The sequence below is a fragment of the Acinonyx jubatus genome, chromosome C2 (assembly GCF_027475565.1).
Source record: "Acinonyx jubatus isolate Ajub_Pintada_27869175 chromosome C2, VMU_Ajub_asm_v1.0, whole genome shotgun sequence".
Classification (NCBI taxonomy): Eukaryota; Metazoa; Chordata; class Mammalia; order Carnivora; family Felidae; genus Acinonyx; species Acinonyx jubatus.
In genome coordinates, this window is record NC_069384.1 from 91,216,150 (window position 1) to 91,237,049 (window position 20,900).

General features: G+C 34.3%; 1 protein-coding gene across 9 annotated transcripts in view; it reads right to left on the reverse strand.

The window, feature by feature from the left end:
- Nucleotides 1-20,900, reverse strand: part of NLGN1 (neuroligin 1) — an 824,073-nt gene that overhangs the window by 451,823 nt on the left and 351,350 nt on the right. For 6 of the 9 annotated variants that reach the window (XM_027061411.2, XM_027061412.2, XM_027061415.2 and 3 more), the window contains one exon: nt 3,631-3,690. The exons of the other annotated variants lie outside the window; for them this stretch is intronic. In XM_027061411.2, the coding sequence (XP_026917212.1) occupies nt 3,631-3,690 (60 nt within the window). The remainder of the gene's footprint in view (nt 1-3,630; nt 3,691-20,900) is intronic. 9 annotated transcript variants of the gene reach the window in all.

A 20,900-nucleotide genomic window follows, 5' to 3' on the forward strand; every position in this document is an offset into this window, starting at 1 on the left:
TCAGATAGCTTACTATTGAATACTATTTGCTAATGCCATTCTTTTAATAATAAAATTTTGGGGAGCCATTATGTCTTTCATGCAAATGTATTAGATGTCCTTTAGTAATTGTTAATGAATTTATTAGAGCTAAGTCATCCTTCTAAAACGTGTCTAATATTTTTCTTTATAAATAAGGTGAATTTCACCTAAAATTTCTGACTTTGCCTAAACAGCTGCTACTGACTTTACTAAAATCAAAACCGCTCTCAGAGCCTTAAGCACTAGTTCAGGTAGAGTGAAAAGACCAATGTTCATAACGCATATATATATTTTCCATTATATGCATTTTTTAAGGCTTTACCAAACATCTAAATCTCTGAAAAGAGTAGGATGGTAAGGGGGAAATACTACACGGAAAGTTACTTTTTATGGTAAGAAAGTATTTAAGTGTTTCAAGTTAAAAAAATTAATAAACTTGGAATCTGAGTAAATATCTCGATTTTAAATTTTAGTAGCTATTTTACCTTTCTGATAAAAAGTTTAAGCCAACGTGGCAAGTGCCAATAGTTCTAGAGCAATTAATGGGGATTTATTTGTGCCTGGCAACCAGGGTTTGGAAATCACTACTCTCCTTAATGGTCTTAATGAATATTTATTAGTCACATAACTCCTTAAACAAGTTTAGCGGTTTCCTTTTTCTTAAAAAAAACTCATGAAGTTTTTAATTGCCCATAATTTAGAGGTTTTGGCATTTAAAAGTTTTTAAAATGTGGGGTAGTGCTGCAATTAAATTTTTCTTTGATACATTTAAAGATATTTCAAGATATTTTTTGTGCCCCTCTTTACTGAATTTACCAACCTCAGTTACCAACTTCATTCCAAACCAGCAAAAGAATATAGAAGTGTTGACTGAATATAATTCTTAGTTTAAAAGTGTATAAAAATCTACAAGAGCAATTTTTAAAAGGCTCTGTGTAGAATATAAAATTGCATTTGAATACTGAAATATTAATATCAAGGTATTCTTAGCACAATTAAAAACATTTAAACATCTCTTAAATTCCCAAAATAAATTGGTAGAAATCTCGGGTGTTGCTTTGACCCACTTTTATCACTTCAGATTAGTCTTTTTGGAACCATGGAAATAGTCTATGAAATATGTAGTTTTTTGAGGTATTATAAAACACAAATGAAAAGTGATACAATTGTGTCTGGCCTAAAATTAGCAAAAGAATAACGGTAAAGACACAAAGGAGAATAGGAAGTTACAATCATGCTCCACTGAGAAGCATGATTTGGGTTAGTTTAAGTGAATGAGGGGCACACCCCAGTCAATGCCTCTGGTAGCCTCTGAATGCGGTGGCTGTCATAGGAACCTTGAAATCTAGTAAAGGATTTGGGTTATCAGGGAGTAATGGAGAATGGGTAACTAGACTTTTGACTAAAGTAAAAGGAATAATTTATCAAGTAGTTTATATTTGTTTGCTTTATGTCTAGTGATGTTGATTTAACATTTGGAACAAATTAAATGTGAAAGTTGGCCTTGATTTTTATTCACACTCACATCTACAAAATAATTGTAAAAGGAATTGAATAGAAGATGCTCAGACTTTTCTACAAAGGTTTTTTTTAATCCTAAAAGAAATTGATTTATCTTTCTTGTCTTCTAAACAATTACCCAAAACGACAGCACAGAGGAATAGACTCAACTTGAATTGACTGCTCTTACATTCTACACTTTTGAGCATTTAAAAATATTTATTGATCTGATAACTCTTGTGACTAACTGGCTCAGTACTTAATCTGCCAATTTAAACAGGAGTTTAGTACATTTTTAATGGCTATTTAAAAATGTTAAATGTGCTTCAAAATAGGTCTATAAAATAGATTCACATTTACAGGGCTTAGCTCACTATGGTGGCTCAGAGGTATCTTTTGTAAACATGTAAATGTCTTACTTGATACATTTTACCAAAAGAAAAGAAGTACATTAAGTCAGCAATCAAAATATTTTTTTAAATAGGAAAACTATGTGTACTGACCTTGTAAGTACTTTCAGATAATTTGGAGTTTACAAGTCTACACACTAAGAAGTCCTTTATATTTAAGTATTATTTTAGATAACAAATGTCTAAGAGTTAAGAATTTTCAAAGTTAAGAATTTTCTCAACAAATCTCAAAGCCCCTAAGTGGAAGCAGCCTTCTTAGCTGTGAGAACAAAGTCAATAAATGTGTTGAATGTTTAAAAACTTCAGATTTCCAACAGTGTTTTTAAAAATCAAAATTTGCATTTTGACATTATAAGTTTATTCTTAGCAATTTAGCATTCAAAGTGATAACTCTTGGACAGTTTTAGTGATTTATTTCAAATATTAATGACGGCTTTGTGTTTAATCTTTAATCCACTGTTGGGGTTCAGGGTAAACATATTTTTAATCAAAGGTCATCAATTTCACTTAATCAAAATATTTCTTGAATGTTATAAAAATATGAAAACACAATAATATTTTTAAGCTTTCAATACTTCACCTTCAATTTTCTACTATGAGGTAGTTTATTAAATATATATGTCAACGAAAATAATTGAAATTGTTTAGTAAGGATGCATTCATTCATAGTTGTAACTCATGGAGATAGTATTTCTGCTGGTCTGCTTGTGGATTTATTTTCTTTTGAAAAACCATTCTCCCATATTATTAATATTTTTATGAAATTTAATTTCTAGGGTTCTGGGAGTTACTTTTAAGCCTGGGATTACATTAGTCACTTCTCTGAGAATCATAACTAGGGTAGCATTAAAAAAAAAAAAGTCCTAATTGGAATGAAGGTGAACTGAAAATATCAGTGGACACTCCACCTAACACCAGATAAAGGGACACAGTGGCAGAAGAAATGTCAAATCAATCCAGCAAGTACTTACATTTATAGAGTATATCAGATTATACATCGTAAGAAAGTTAGAAAGAGAAAACAATTTTGATATTAGCAAAGTAGGAAATATTTTACTGTTTATAGCTGGCAACACTTTGAAAATCAGAACATTTCCAGTTGCCGGTCTAGAAATTATCTAAATAGGCGGAATAACTTTATCTATACAATTAAATTTATTTACATAATATTTAAGCAAATCAACAGAAAACAGTATTTTTGTCATCTAAATTATATTGCTCAAGAAACACTTTAGTTTTCCTTCATTTTATTGGGTATGGGGTTCTTTTTAAACAAATATCATATGTAAAAATGAAACACATTTTGATATTGGGTAAAATGTTTACATATATTAGAAAACATGCAAAATGGGTACAAAGAGACTACAGGGGAGAGATTGTTAGTTCAAAGAATATGGACAAATTTCAGTCAAAACATGGGATGAAACATATCAAAAGTCAGTTCAAGAAAACAAAAAAAAAATGCCCCTCTTTCTAAAACATTTCAATGGTTGGCATCAAAATGTAAAACTTAACATTCATTTTGAAAAAAAATTAAAAATGTATATTTATATGTAACAACAAGCAAGAAGACAAAACACATCAAAAACGGGAATTAAAAACAACTCTTCAAAAAAAGACAAGAAGTAAAAAAATAGAAAGGGGTGGAAAAAGTGATTGAGGCCGTTGTCATGCAAATAGATTTGGTGGAAAAAAATACCTTCATCTTCCGCACCGTCATTATCACCTAAATCATCTGTCTGTTTCTTTGTAAGGGGACCTAGGATTGAGAACGGAGAAATGGAGGGAAAAAAAAAAAGACAATTCAAGAATAAACAAGACTGAGGGGGAAAAAATAAATGTAAATACTAAAATTCTCAAGGGTATTTCCAAAAAGAGCAGGGAAGTGGTTACGTCAAAGTGATTATCTATTTTGTTTAAGGAAAAAAAAAAAAAAAAAGAATCCCTTTCCCCAAAATATCTTATAGAAGATTTGGTTTGTGAATATATCCAGCATAAAAAATACATTATGGTTTGAAACTCAAGTCATAAGCAAAGGAAATGATTTTTTTTTAATATCTACTGCATATAAAAAAGTAAACAGTTTTAGCTGAAAGAACTTAATTTATTCAGTGCCTTTTCTAATTTGAATTGGTGACAACAACAAAGTAGGCCAAACTCGTCTTTAATTTGGGACAATATAATAACATTAGGGAAAACAGAGATATGAACATTTTTACGGTGTTTTTTTTTTCTTTTTTTTCTCCTGTTTTTTCTTATAAGAGAGTTAACACTTGGATTTTACACATTTTTATATCATACATTTTTCGAAACTGTGACTTTTTAAAATTACTTGTCATAAAACAAATATTTCCCCATTTGTTTTAATTAAATATTAGCTGTGGATTTAAGACATTTGCAGCCTGCACAAAAATATGAACAGATAATCTCATCACTCTGTAGAGAAAGCTACTATCATTAGAAGTCAGTGTTTAGTTATTAAGGAAGTTACAGAGTCAGGCCTTATATTTCATAAGCAATTTAGTAATATAACAGAATTGTGCCCTTGTGCAATTTCATGTCCAGTAGAGTTATTTATAATGGAATCATCTTTTAGGATAATAATTGCATTAAAACACTGTGAATGTTTAATAAATGTTTTATTATACTTAACAATACTAATTTGCTAAAATAAAGAAGCACACCAAAGGGGAAGCCAAAGGCCATGTGAAAGTAATTTTAAGTGTCACATTATTGACATATTCAGCACAATGAAAAAGCAAGTGAAGCCCCACATTTCTTTTTGTTTCCACAACCATTTAATTTGTATGACATTTCATAATCCTCATGCAAAAAGCAATCATTACAAACACAGGACACTCAAGTTAAAAGACAGCCAAACACAGCAATAAGCAAGAGAATTTTGTCATGCATAAAATAAGAGTCATAGAAAAAGGAAGGGGGAAAAAGGACTGAAAGTCATGTACTGATTTCAATAATATAAATAGAAAAGAAGCAGGCATTAACTGTAAGCACACTTCATACGGAAAGATTGTTAAACATTTCGAGAAAGATTTCTGAGTCTTTTCAGCGATTACTGTGCATTATGTTTGTAATTCAAACCATACCTATTATCACAACCCTCAAAGAATGAAAAACACCATCCCAGAAAATGGAAGAAAAAAAAAAGAGAGAGAGAGAGAGATAATCCAGTTGTTTCATCAGCTCAGAGAAACATCCCTGAAAAATAGTAGTAAGTGGTAAAATCCAAAATTGTAAATGAAGAAATTAACGATGTAACTGAAGGGACCCATTGACTACTCAATTGTAAGGTCATGGTTTCAAGGTCATTCCAAATACGGAGAAGGGGTACACAATAAATTAAGTGATACACTTTGATAGTCACTCTTGCAAGCAATCATTCCATTAAGAGAAAACCTAGATGAAAACAAGTCTATGTTAATTGACACTCAGCTATAAGTTCACAGAAATCTACATTTCTTTTATATGACCCTGTTTAGTGGAAAAAATACCCTCAATGTTATTGGAAGTCCATGCAACAATGATGCTATATTTCTGAAAAATAGAGGTTTTTTTTATTTAAATTTAAAAATTACTATATCAAAAACTTTATTTGAAATAGTCCTAATTTTAAAACATCACACAAAATGTTAGGCTCATAAAATTATGTTTTCAAACTTTTTATTTTTCTTTAGCTACCTTAAGCAGTAAATGAACAGACTTCAACAATTATGATTTCTTGCATTTCTATTTTCAAAGATGCTATATAGAAGTTATAGTTTTATTTACTGGTTAACAACACAGATTAAGTGCAATGGTCATTATTTATTGCTGCCAAAACCACTATCTACTTTCCAATTTTTGCCGAACTACTTAATTTGCTTAATTCTTTTTTTTTAAATTTTTTTACTGTTTATTTATTTTTGAGAGAGCAAGAGACAGAATGGGAGCAGGGGAGGGGCAGAGAGAGAGGGAGACACAGAATCTGAAACAGGCTCCAGGCTCTGAGCTGTCAGCATAGAGCCCGACACGGGGCTTGAACTCACGAACTGTGAGATCATGACCTGAGCTGAAGTCGGACGCTTACCGACTGAGCCACCCAGGCACCCCTTAATTTGCTTAATTCTTGACTCTATTAAGAAACCACTAATACGAGCTCAAAAATTTTTTTTTGCTGAATCATCAATTCACTAATATTTGGATACACATGTAAAACCTGTAACAATTAAATTAAGTCACTGTCTTCATTTTGTGCAGGCCTCTTTTGGATAATTCAGGCGAAGCGTCCTAGGGTACCCGAGGAAACTTACATGACTTCTTCAGGAAATCATTCAGCTTCTACAGCCAGTTTTACATACTTTGCACACACACAGAACTGCTGGTTCTTAGGTCTGCATAAGATGCAATATTAAGAGAACCTTCATTAAAACCTGATCTCCCACTTGTTTGCATGTGGGACAGAGTTCTCAGTTTTCTCAGTTGCTAACTGACTCTGGGTGTGCATAAGTAGGGAATCAATGGAAATGATACTGCATATACAATGAGATGACTTTTTCATGGATGAAATGGTTGAACCACCTTTTTTGTTTCATTATTTATTATCACCTTCTCTATTCAGGAAGCTGCACGCCTCTTAACTGATGCAGAATAATGATTACATACATGCACTGTATGGAACATCTTTTACTGTAGTAAATCTGAAGAGTTAAAAACAGATATAGATACTGCTTCAGCATCATAAGTAGATGGTGACATCATTATTGTAGAGAAAGAGTAAGTCAAGTTCTCCCAACTAAAGAATTTCACTTACTGAATACTAAATAAAATCTTATTATCATAGGATATCAAATTGTTACCACACTATGCGTTCCAGCAGTAATTTCATAATTCCAGCATAACTGGGTTTTCTTAACATCAATAATTGTTTACACATCTGATTTTCTAAAGGTTCCCTGGGAAGAAGAGGGCTGATAACAGTTTTTGGCAAAAATGATTATAAGAAAAAAACAAAAAAAAATAGAGTTCCTTTATCTCATATGCTTAAAGGCACAGAGAACAAGTATCTGAGAGTGTCCAGGAACGCAAAATAAAAAAACTCAACCTTGCTTTCCCCGAGAAAGCCTCAAGTAAACATATACTGTGGATTACAGAAACAGATCCCTACATGATCTCAAGATTCCTTATTCTAAGGCTAGAAGGAAAACAGTCTGTTGCCTTAAACTATCTTCTTTTTAGGATATCAGCAACACTGGTTCATTTTTTCTTTTCTCTAAACTGACATAATTTGGTATAATTACTGATGTTAATTTTTTTTTAGTTGAAAGAAAATACAGTAAAAGGTAATTGTCATTAATTGTTTTAGGAAAATTAGACAACCACATTTCAGAGACCACATGCTCCTATAAATTGATCAACATGATTTCCCCAGAAGGTTAAAACATTTATCCTTCAACGAAAATACATAGCAATCATTAACAACAATCCAACCACTGCTTATGCTTCTTTTAAACTACAAACAGTGTATTTTCAATACCAGCAGTTTAAATGGGTATCTTAAAGCATCAAAATATAAAGCGAATGAGTCCTCTACAACCTGGAGAAGTGATTTATTTTACCTTGAAACTCTATCGGATCTGTCCTCCTTGAGGAATGCACACATAACTCTCATTAGAGTTAATAGGAAAGTGGACCTCATGTCATTTTGAAAGGGAGTGAGAGTAATTACTATATTTTATATCTCCTATAGGCAATAAATAGATTCAGTGGTGAAACAACAGGACTAGGAAGGTAAAGGGAACTCCTAACCATAAACTTTCAACTCATTTAAATCCAAAATAGTTCCTTTGCCATTAGTATAAGCATAATTCAAAGTACTGCCCTTTACAAAGGACTTATGATACAGTCTTACATTTTAGGATCTGACCACAGTGCTTTTTATTTTTTAAAAAAAGGAATGAAAATATCAGCATTTCTCTGTAGTTAACTGGAGAATAATTATGAGGCTCCGAAATAATTACTATCCACCCATATTAATGCTGCTTTTTATCATTCTCTTTGATGAAGGGCTAATATACTTTAGGTCTCAAATACATTAGAACTGATTATAAATTCCTTCATTATGGGTTCAATTTAGCAGAAATTATCTGTACTTTGTGTCACACATATCTGCAAAAAGCAAGCAGGTTGAGGGTATTATTAGCTCCTGAGTTAGAAGGCTGGCTATGAGAAATGTGTCCTTCTGGAGAGAAGGAGTCTTTGAAAATTTTAGGATTATTTAGAGCTCCAGGCTCCTGTGAATAAAATTGTGATAGATGGAGAGCCCTGGCTAACAACCTTGCTCTATTCTTTCCCCACCAGACTTTGAGGTAAACTGACTCCATGGAATTCCTAAGGCTATTTCCACAGAATGGGGAAATTGAAGAATGTTGCAATTTATTTGGAAATTATATATCTGATAAGAATTTAATATCCAAACTATATAAGGAACTCATACAACTCAAGGCTGCAAAAAAAACAAAACAAAACAAACAAACAAAAACCAATAATCTGATTGAAAATGGGCAGAGGGCTTGAAAAGATATTTTTCTAAATAAGACCTACAAATAGCCAATTGATACATAAAAAGATCATGAATCATCAGGGAAATGTAAATCAAAATCACACTGAGATATCACCTCACACCTGGTAAAATGGCCATCATTAAAAAGACAAGATGTTAGGTAGCAGCTAGATATAAGCAGTAGAAGGCATACCCAGAGGCAGAGTCCCAAGTCCTTGAGGGGGAAATAATAGAGACAGGAGTTGGAGGCAGGGATGGTGATAAATAAGCCACACATTAAACACCCAGGGGCACAACATTCTAACCTTGTGACTTCCATGATCTTGGGTCTGACAGACCCAGAGTCACTTGTGCAGAACACTTACTGTCCTCTTCCACCCCAGGCTAACTCCTAGACTCATTAGAATATATTTGCATGGCAGGGGCACCTGGATGGCTCAGTCTTTAGAGCAGTTGAGCTTGGATTTTGGCTCAGGTCATGATCTCAAGGTTCCTGGGTTCAAGTCCACATGGGGCTCTGTGCTGACAGTTCAGAGCCTGGAGCCTGCTTCAGATTCTGTGTGTCTCTCTCCTCTCTCTCTGCCCCTCCCCTGCTTATGCTCTGTTTCTCTCTCTCTCTCAAAGATAAATAAACATAAAAAAAAGAGAATATATTAGCATTGCAGACACAGCTGTTCCTAGGGAGAAAGTCTCCTTTACTGTTTCACTACAAACCTGGTAGGTTTCACATCTCCCCCTCCCAGCCTGTGGGAGGAATTCCCCAGATGATTGGAAGCAGCCCCCATTAGAGACCACCCCACTACAAGTCGTTGCTTCTCCCAGCCCAGAGAGAAGCAACAAATATCCAATCCCAAAACAACCCAGGGCCTGGTCCACCTCCAGGAACCTGCTTGCTCTCCTGCTCTCCCACCCAGAGTGTACTTTCTTAAATTGCTTTGGGCTTGCCAAAAGGAAAAAAAAAAAAAAGAAAAGAAAAGAAAAAAAAATGTTGCCACTTATTCTGGGACAATTGGAAGCAGTTTAAATCTTTTCAGGAATGTTCATAGTCTTTATAAAACTAGAATCAAAGATGTAAAAATCTAATTATATCTGCTCTTTATGGAAGACAATGCCAGAATTCAGTACTTTATAAATAAAAAGAGCAGTATGTTACTGTATTTGAATTTTTCTAAATTGATAAACATTAAAATACAATGACTTAAAGAAATCAGACATCACAACAGTTGGTGTCATTGCAAAGGTAGTACATTTTTCCTATTGAAATTTAGTGGATTTTATATAACTATGATACATAACTCTTGAGAATATAGAAATGAATGAGATAAACTGATTTGGAATAATACTCATTAATTTGATGTTACTGTTATTTATTAAAGGTTATTATACTTCTTAAACTATCAGTTATATGAATATATAAAGAAATCATAGCTAAAATAACTTTTTAATTTTTCAATTAAAATACAGCATTCTTATACAATATCATAAATATGCATTATGATAAAATAAAAATGTAAAGCAAACTTCTGTGATAAGGTATTGGAAGCAAACTTTGGGAGAATTCATAGTTTCTAAAGAATCCATACCTGTGAAAATTTTGGTGGCACTACTATGCCATGTATGATGTTTGAGTATCTTTTAGGAAATCTGCCCGTTTAGGCTAGTCTAGTGGTTCAAGTATGCTATGGAAAGGACCAGGTTACAAGGTCATAAAAGTAGCAGACATGCTCTGTGTTTTATTTTTGCGTTAGGAGAAAACACCTACATGTACAAAAAATACATTCCCTCAGACAGTTCTTCAGAGGCAGAGCACAGCTTAAAACATGACTTTTGGGGAAAAGAAAAGTTAATGTTAAGGCCAGGAAAAAGGGAAAGAGAAATCATGGATCCAGTACATTGAGAAGAACTCATTCATATTTATAAGAAAAACAAGTTGTTTTTTCATAAAATTACCTTTGTTACAATACTTTGAAGTCAGAAGAAATCTTGTCTAGAACAAAAGTGATAGGGTCTGGGGAAATTTTTTTTAAGTAGATAAAAAGAAATTTAACTAGGCTAACAATCTGAGCATCACCAAATTTGCACAAGCTTATTATTTTTTTACATTATATTTGTTTGATTTTTAAAAAATGCACATGCAGTATTTTATAGCATGAAGAATGTCAGAATAATGCTCCCTTCTCATCTGGAGTAATGTGGCTGTATGTTGTATAACCAGTAGTACTTTGTGAAGATATACTCTCCACTGACCTGGTTTTCCACACATTATCCAGAGATGTACCTAAGTATGGTGAGGACACAAGTGCCACAGATGCCCAGAGCTCTCTGAGCAAGGCTTGAGGATTGGGATGGCATTAATAGCCCAAACTCCTTCACATGGCTTCCAGTATTTACTCATCCAGGCTTTCCAAATATATGCTATGCTAGGTCCTCAGGATACATGGTGAGCAAAACAGGCAAGACCCTAGCCCTCATGAAAATTAATTTTGTCAGAGAAAGAGACATTCGTCAAATAATCACACACATAAACATATACTCACAGACTGTGTTAAGGAAAAGAATCTTAGTGTTATGAGGGGTTATACAAAGTGACCTAGCTGAGCCTAGGATGTCTTCACTGAATAAGTGCAATGTGGCCTGAGGACTGAAGGTTGGCTCAGTACGAAGGAAGCCAAGAGGCTGGGGATGAGTAGGTAGGGTGGAAAGAAGATTCCAGCCAGAAAGGCCCTAAAATGAGAGGAAGCCTGGAGGTCAGTGTGGCTGGCAATGGGGAGCAGAGAGTAGTGGCAGATGAGGATGAGCACACAGCTCCTCCAGCCAGAGGATTTTTGTCTTAACCCTAAAAGCGATAAGGAAAGTCATTTAAAGGGTTTAAGCACACACTGACAAATTCTGGCTTATCTGAGTCTTCAACAGAAAATCAGAAACAGGCAAAGTCACTCCAAATAATATGGCAGAGAATATCTTACATAGAGATCTACATTATGTTCTTATGAGATGAAAGGAGTTTCATTAGAAGAAATCAGACGATGGAAAAGGAGTCTATAATTCTCTATTTTCTGCTTGCAAATAAAATGAATATCACCAAAAAGGAAAATCTAAGACTCCAGCACACCTAAAATTTTATGAGTATTTTTATTTCTTTCAGTTTATCTATTTATTTTGAGAGAGAAAGAGGTGGGCATGGACAGAGCAAGAGGGAGAGAAAGGATCCCAACCAGTGTCTGCACTGACAGCTGGACTCGAACTCACAAATGGTGAGGTCATGATCTGGCTTAACTGACTGAGCCACCCAGGCACCTCTATGAATATTTTTAAAGTTTTCTATTAAATATGTATTTAAAGTTAAATTTATGTTGCCTAAGAATTAACATAATGAGAATTAACATATCATAACTATTCTAATATTCATACAAAGGCAGATATTCTTTAAGTGATTTCTACTTGGATATCTCACCCCCTTCTCACTACAATAGGAATACCCACAAGGTCCACCTCAAGGCCAGTTGTATCTCCCATACAGGTTTTGCTTTCAGACTTATAACTTCCCTCTGCTTCCAAACTTTAAGCCTGGAGATAGTCATTAACCATTTCCTCTGCCTCCCTCTGGTCTTACCCAGATTTCATCAATTTTCCAATAGAAATTTTATTCTTGTCACACTGTCCCAAAGCTCTCTATTATTGGCCTTGTCTGTAGCCATCATGGTCACGTGCCTGAATTCTTGCAGTAGTCTCATAGCTGTTCCCACTGTCATCTAGACTCTAGACTGTCTCCAAGCCATTTTGTATACCATAGGTTTTTGAAGTTGTACATAATAATAGTGGCAAACCCAAAGAGAAAAAGATTTAATCACCACCAGCTAAAATGTATACACATTCAACTCCTTCTAAGACTAAAATTGCAAGCATTCCAAGGGAACAGGAACTCAAAAGCGTATACAAAAAACTTGTACTGTGAATTTTAAAATAGCTATAACAAGACAGATGAAAACTAAATATAGTTTAACACTCATTTTGATGTTTTAGAAATTCATGAGCAGAAAGATTTTTTTATTCAAAATGGAAACAAGTCATTTCAAATTTTTTTTAAATGCAGTTCAGATTACTGTTCATTGAAGACCACTTTCATTGTTTCACCACTTTGTTTAAAAGTTTTTACTATCTCCTTCTTTCTTATTATTTTAGACTAAATGCCCCAGAATAAACCTTAAGACTCTCCTTATTCTTTCCAGATTTTATCTCTTCATTCCACTGCTTTCCAAAACACATCTTTTCTGAATTCTGCCAAACATTTAAAAAAGAACTAATACCAACATTTCTCAAAGTCTTCCCCCAAACTGAAGAGTCTTCCCCCAAACTCATTTTATGTGACCAGCATTACCCTGATAGCAAAGCCAGATGAGCACACTACAAGAAAAGAAAATTACAAGTCAATATCCCTGATGAACATAGATGCAAAAATACTCAACAAAATATTAGCAAACCAGATACAACAAAACATTCATAGGCTCATATATCATGATGGAGTGGGATGCAAGGATGATTCAACATTAGCAAATCAATTAATATGACATATCATGTTAACAAAATGAAGGCTAAAAAATCATACAATCATCTCAATAGATGCAGAAAAAGCATGTGACAAAACACATCTATTCACGATAAAAACTGAACAAATTGTATATACAGGAAATGTATCTCAACAGATAATAAAGGTCATATATAATAAGTGCACAGCTAACGTCATATCTAATGGTAAAATGCTGACAATGATGCCCATTCTTACCACTTTTATTCAACATAGTACTAGAAGTCTTATTCAAAACAATTAGGCAAGAAAAAGATATGAGGTGTATCCAAATTGGTAAGAAAGAAGTAACATCACCTCTATTTGCAGGTGACATGAAATATCTAGAAAGTCCTAAAGACTCCACCTAAGTACTAATAGAACTAATAGACAAGTTCAGTAAAGTTGTAGGAGAAAAAAATCAGCACACAAAAATCAGTGGTGTTTTCATAACAATGAAATGTAAAAAAAAACATTAAGAAAAAAATCTCAATCACAATAGAATCAAAAAGGTTAAGTAAGATATTTAGTAATAAATTTAACTAAGAAGGCAAAAGATCTGTACACTGAAAACTATAAGACACTAATGAAAGAAACTGAAGAGGACATAAATAGGTGAAAAGATATTCCATGTTCATAAATTGAAAGAATAATAATGTTAAAATGTCTATACTATTCAAAATGATCTACAGATGCAATGCAATCTCTCTTAAAATTCCAAGGGTGCTTTTCACAGAAATAGAGCCAACAATCCTAAAATTTGTATGAAACCACAGAACACACAAATAGCCCAAGCAATACTGAGAGAAAACAACAAAGCTGGAGGCATCTCACTTCCTCATTTTAAACTGTATTACAAAGCTATAGTAATCAAGTCAGTATGATATTGGTATAAAAAGCAGACACACAGATCAACAGAACAGAATAGAGACCCCAGAAATATACCTAAGCATATGGTCAATCAATTTTCAACAAAGAAGCCAAGAATATAAAATAGGGAAAGGATAGTCTCTTCAATAATGGTGCTGAGGAAACTGAACAGCCACATGTAAAAGAATGAAGCTAGACCCCCGTACAAAAAGTAATCTCAAAATGTATTAAAGACTTGAATGTAAGACATGAAATCATAAAACTCCTAGAAAAAAACCTAGTAACAAGTGAGCTCCTTGACACTGGCCCTGGTAATATTTTTTTTGGCTTTGATACCAAAAGCAAAGGCAACAAAAACAAAAATAAAGGGGCTACATTAAACTGAAAAACTCCTACACACCACAGAAACCATCAACAAAATGAAAAGGCAAACTATGGAACAGGAGGAAACAGTTTCAAACCACATATCCAATGAGGAGTTAATACCTAAAATATACAATAAATTCAAACAACTCCATATCAAAACCAAAAACAACACACGCACACGCGCGCGCGTGCACACACACACACACACACACACACCAACATACAAACAAACACAACACAAAAAACCTCAAACAACCCAATGAAAAAATTCAGAACCTGAATAGGCATATTTTTTTCCCCAAAGAAGACCTCTATATGACCAATTGGTACATGAAAAGGTGCCCAACATCCATACTCATTAGGGAAGTGCAAATCAAAACCCTAATGAGATTATCATCTCACCTCTGTTAGAATGTGTTATCAAAAGATAAGAAATAAATGCTGGCAAGAACGTGGAGGAAAGAAACTCCTGTACACTCTTCATAGGGATGTAAACTGGTGTGGAAAACAGTACGGAGATTTCTCAAGAAGTTAAAAATTGAACTACGATAGATTTAGCAGTCCCACTCTGGCTATATAACCAAAGGAGATGAAATCATTACCTCTAAGAGATATTTGCACCCCCCATGTTCACAGCAGCATTGTTCACAATAGCCAAGGTATGGAAAAACCTAACTGTCCATAGGCAGATGAATGGATAAAGAAAATGTGGAGTATATATACACAACGGAATACTATTCAAACTTAAAGTTCTTTCATTTTTAGTAACACGGATATGCCTGGAGGGCATTATGCTAAGTGAAATAAGCTAGATAGAAAAACAAACTAACAAACAAATACTGCATGGTATCACTTATATGTGGAATCTAAAAAGAGTTACAAATAAGGAAATAAAAGTCAAATTCATGGAAATAGTAGAAAAATGATTGTCAGGGGCTGGGGAGTGGATGAAATAGGAAGACGTTTAGAGTGAAAGGTAAAAACTTTCAGTTATAAAATAGGTAAAGTCTGAAATTCTTAACATGGTTACCATAGTTGATAACACTATATTGTATAATTGAAATTTGCTCAGGAGTACAGCTTAAATGTTCTGTCATAAACACACACAAAGGTAAATATGTGAGAAAAAAAAAACCAAAATACATCTTTTTCCATTGTGAGTCTTGTCATTGTTGCACAAAAATGATCTCACATTCACATCTTGTGTGTTTTGTCTCATAGAGTTGATTCCTTAAAGTTCTAATCAACACAGAGGAGGAAAGGATGATGATGAGCATAGGGAATCTCCTCTAATATCCCATGTAAAATTTGTTTTCACATTGAAAAAAAAGGGGTACTATTGTATGGTTTGGCCTGAACTGTTGTCTCCAGGATACGAACTAGAGATAGTTCTATATTGCTCAGCAAGACCTGACTGTGAAAATACCTTAATTCCTGGACATTACTAAATTTTATCTCCATAAGTGAAATAAATAAATTGAGACAGTAATCTTTTTTCTTAGTTTTCACATATTTACTAGTATTTTTGCTAACCCTCTGTTCCCTCCCTCCTTCCTTCTTCCTTCTTCCTTCTTCCTTCTTCTCTTCTCTTCTCTTCTCTTCTCTTCTCTTCTCTTCTCTTCTCTTCTCTTCTCTTCTCTTCTCTCTTTTAATATAATTTATTGTCAGGTTAGCTAACACACAGCATATACAGTGTGTTCTTGGCTTCGGGAGTAGATTTGCACGATTCATCACTTACATACAACACCCAGCTGAGCCAGTGATTTTTAAGATCTATTTTCTGAGTGGTGCTCACTGGGAAATAAGTCAGTAAAGACAAGACCTCTACTGTTGAAGTACCAAAAGAGGTAGATTAACTGTGAGTGTATGTTCCCCTGAAGTGACTTCTTGACAATTTCTAGTCTCACACATGTCCCTCCTGGCTAAATCTCTCTTGTCCTCAGTGAAGCTATTTCACTCTTTCCACCTCATGCATTCCATTAGACATGGATTGATTCTCTCTTACCATGCAATCAGGAGTCTTTTGGGGACACAATCCTGTGCTCCCTCTTGCCTGATACAATAAATGATAAGCTTACATTTGAGATATATATATATATATATATACATAACCCACTTGTGAATCTAGTAATTATATGCCCAGACTCATAGGATGCTAACGCTGGAAAGGACCCTACTGACTACCAAACTCTCTCATTTAACAAGTCCTCAAACAAACAAACAAACAAACAACCATTAACTGATTATGCACAAGCCTCAAAACTAATTAAAAGCAGAGCTCAGTCTAGATCTCAGGTTTCCTATCACTTCTTTATAGTAAGTCACACAGCAATAAAAGATAAGCAGAGAAAAGGAAAAAAAAATTGGGTGTTGAGGTACTGGATGTAGCATAGATACCTTTTAAATAAACCACAAATCAACAGGCAGACCATTATTACAACTATGAAGCCTTTAGTACTCCTCCAACCAACATTTATTTAGATGTCAATGAGGTCAAACTTTAAACAAAAATAAATATTTATAGAAATATTTTCCTTTCTTTAAAAGAAAAAAAAACAAAAAAAAATTAAAACAAACCAACAGATTTGGAAGGACAAAGATCATAGAGTTTAAACCAAATAAGTAAAATCAGTTAAGAGGTACAATTTCCCAGTATTATTAAACTGAGTGATGTGTAGAATGAATAAAGTGTGAAAAAAAATAATCCACTTGACTTAGAAGAAAAACAATAGCTAGGGGATGTATGGCCCACAGGCCAATGAAATAGTGAAATGTTCTGTACAGGCTAAATGACTACTGTCCAGAACTCTTGAAGTCCCTGTACTCTAGCACCTAAGATGCTTTAGCTCAAACCATTCCTCAGATCCCTTAACTGTAGCATAATTAAGAAACTAAAGGGTTAATGTTTGGTATCGCAGGGGCTCCCATCACCCACCTACAGTGCTATCGACTGATATCCCTTTTAACTAGGCAATGTTAGCATTTTAATATCCCCTCTGGATTACTTTCAAAGACATTTTCAAACCTAGTAGTCTGTGACTCTAATACATTTCCTAAAATATATATTAATACTACTTGAGAGGCACCTGGGTGGCTCAGGTGGTTAAGCGTCCAACTTTGGCTCAAGTTATGATCTCATGGTTTGTGATTTTGAGCTCCACATAGGGCCCTCTGCTGCCAGCACAGAGCCTGCTTCAGAGCCTCTGTCTCTACTGCCTCTCTCCCCTGCTCGTGTTCTCTCCCTCTCTCTCTCAAAAATAAATAAACATTAAAAAAAAAAGTACGTGGTATTGTGACTGTGTTCTAATGGGTTTGGAAACAGATACATAAATATATACACACACGCATATAATTGTATATACACACACACAGGTTTGGATAGTGGCTCTTTCATGTGCTAGTGGTGTAATCCTGGACATTTTTTTTTAAGTCCAGAACACCTTAGGAACACAGTGCCACCCCATCCTCAATATCGTTATGATATAATTCAAAGTGCCTACTAAAGGGCTTAATGCAGAGAAGTACAGTTAAATTTTTGTTTGCCCTCCATGTTTCTTTTATTTATTGTCTCAAATCAAAATGCTTAACACATATGCACCTGTGTGCCTATGCACACACACCCCTACACTCACACATATGTCTCCCATTGTAATATATGCTAAAGAAAAAGGACTTTAGTGTTTTATTTATTTTTGACAGAGAGAGTGACAGAGCATGAGAGAGGGAGGGTCAGAGAGAAAGGGAGACACAGAATCTGAAACAGTCTCCAGGCTCTGAGCTGTCAGCACAGAGCTCAACGCAGGGCTCAGGCTCACAGACCGCGAGAACATGACCTGAGTGAAGTCAGATGCTCAACCGACTGAGCCAACCAGGTGCCCCAAGAAAAAGGACTTTGGAATTAGGTTGTTCCCACTCAGCTGTCTACTAGCTGTGTGATTTTTGTAACTTTCTTAATCTCTGTAGTATTCAGTTTCTTTAAATGTAAACTTGGACAATATCCACCTACCAGGACTATCAAAAGGATTCAAGATCATGGATATGAAATACCTAGTATAGTGTCTAATTTATAAAGACACTATAATAATAATGATAATTATCACTGAATTATCTAAATACGAGATTAAATTGTATTTAAGATGTACTAATATCTAATATACACATATGACAACTATTTCCACTGAACTTACAGAATTGACCCAGTCTTCCATTGCTTAATCTACAAACATCTAATTAGAGTCTAATATTGCATCATTCTCCCCAAATAATCTATCAACAGAATATACTGGCAAAAAGATGATTATGGAATCTTACATTCACCTAAAAGTACTGACACGAATTTACCAGAATATTCCTCAGATGGTAATAGTATGTAAGCTTTATGAAGTCTACTGAGCACCAAGCATCCTAGAAGGTGTGTGGCAATAGTTGACTGTATAAACATTATTTTCCACCAGTGACCTCCAGGAAGATTATGTCAAAGTACCTCTTGGTAGTACCTGCCAGGAGCAGTTTTCCTGAAAGTTATACATAGCTCCAGATTTTTACAATGACTGTGGTAGAAAGAAATTTTCTCAATGAGTCAAAAATTGAGCATCTACTTTTACACATCTAACATATAATGGATTTTCACATATTTTTAATTATAAGGTCATGCCAAAGAATGGGACACAATAATTAAAATTACAGTTTCTAAAACTATGCTACCCGGTTTCAAATCCTGTCTGTAGTTATTATAAGCTCTGTGATGCTAATTTCTCTGTCTTCATTTCCTCATTTGTAAAATAAGTATAATTAATAATGGTACCTATTTATGGAGTTACTGTAAGAACTAAATTAGTCAATGTACCAAATTGCTTACTCAATACACTGTAAATGGTGAAGCAAAGTGTTACCTATTGTTATGAGATGCGTAGTGATTATCTTCATTTAATAGAAATTAATGAACTGTTCAAAAAACCTGATGCTATGTTAACTACTCCACAAGAATTATCTTATTGGCTCCTCACAACTATTCCAAATCCCAGGATTATTATTATTCCATCTGTGGGTGGACTGGGAGGGGAATTTGGGGCTTAGAAAAATTATGTATTTTTCCAATATCTTCCATCTAATAAATAGGGATGCCAGGATGCAGGACAAGTTCTGTATTATTCTGGAATTCACACCATTAGGCTTCTTCTGTGCTTCCAAAGGGTATCACAAAAATGTCACAAAACTGCTTTCAGGGAGATTAATAGAATAGCAGTTAAAACTAAGACTGTCTCAATGGGATATCCATACATATGTGTATATATATATATGTATATATATATATATATATGCACACACATATACACACATAGTTATGTATCTATATGTAGCTATGTATCTCATGATATCTACTCATAATATATACATATTTGGATCTCTGCTCAGAGTAAACTTTACTGTTAACTTATTACATGACATTAGTTTCATTGAAATGATGAAGAGAAAAAGAAATGAAACTTTAAAATGTGGGGAAGTGCAAAATAAGATGTGTTGGGAAACTCTTTTATGGTGTGAGGAAAAAGAAGCAGGGTTGTGTATACAGAATTAATGAAATAAAATAAAACAAAATAAAATAAAATAAAATAAGATGACATGTGAGTACTATGCTGTGCAGAAGGACCAAGTCTTATGAATGGCTTATCCCTAACAGAAACACTGGGTAGGCAGAATGGAATTCACTTCATGGGAGCAAGACAGTCTAGAAAAAGGCAAGAAATGTTTATTCAAATGGAGAACATCAAAGTTGAACCTGGGTTTGTTACTTAGTCCTAGGGGTGTGGACCCTAGGCATATTAGGGCCCAGATGGTGAAGTTGTGAGGCAGTCTCTCCCACAGTAACCAGAGGCCCCAACAGCATGAGATGGTTCATTTTAGAATGCCAGCTGCCAAGTTCTCTGGTAAAAGAGTCCAAGATGACCTATATGATATTGTTCAAGTCACTTCATGTCTCTGAGCCTTCCTTTAGCTGTCAAAAGGAAGACAATATCGTCTAGCCACCTCATGAAATCGTTGTAAATCAAATCACGTGGTGTTTGTGAACACACGGCAAAGGCTTATCATATGTAATATGAAAGCTTTACATTATTGGCTCTGAACAAGTGGAAATAGTGGGGACTGCTCATTACAAAGGTCATGACTGACACAAAGGACTGGCTGCATCATGTATTCAAAAGAAGAGTATCTATACTATCTTAAAGAAAAAAGTCCATATATACATGTAAATATTTTTTTTAATTAAAATCCTCTTGCTTCCCTATGTGCCTATCAAAACCACAGGTTCTGGAATCAGATTTTCTGACTCCATCAACCTACCCACTGTCAGACTTCTTGAAAGTCATTTGACAACTCCACACCTCAGTTTGCCCAACTGCAAACTGAGGGTAGAAATAACACCAAGCTCATAGCATTGCATCTGAGACTAGAGGTGGTAATATATTTGTAGTGCTTAGAACAGTGTCTGGCATATTTTAAGGACACAATGCATATTAAGAATTCGTATTAAAACACAGTGAATACAACATTTAGAAAACTAGATTAATTGTCATTTTACAAGAGGAAAAAAATGGGTATTTTCTGGTGT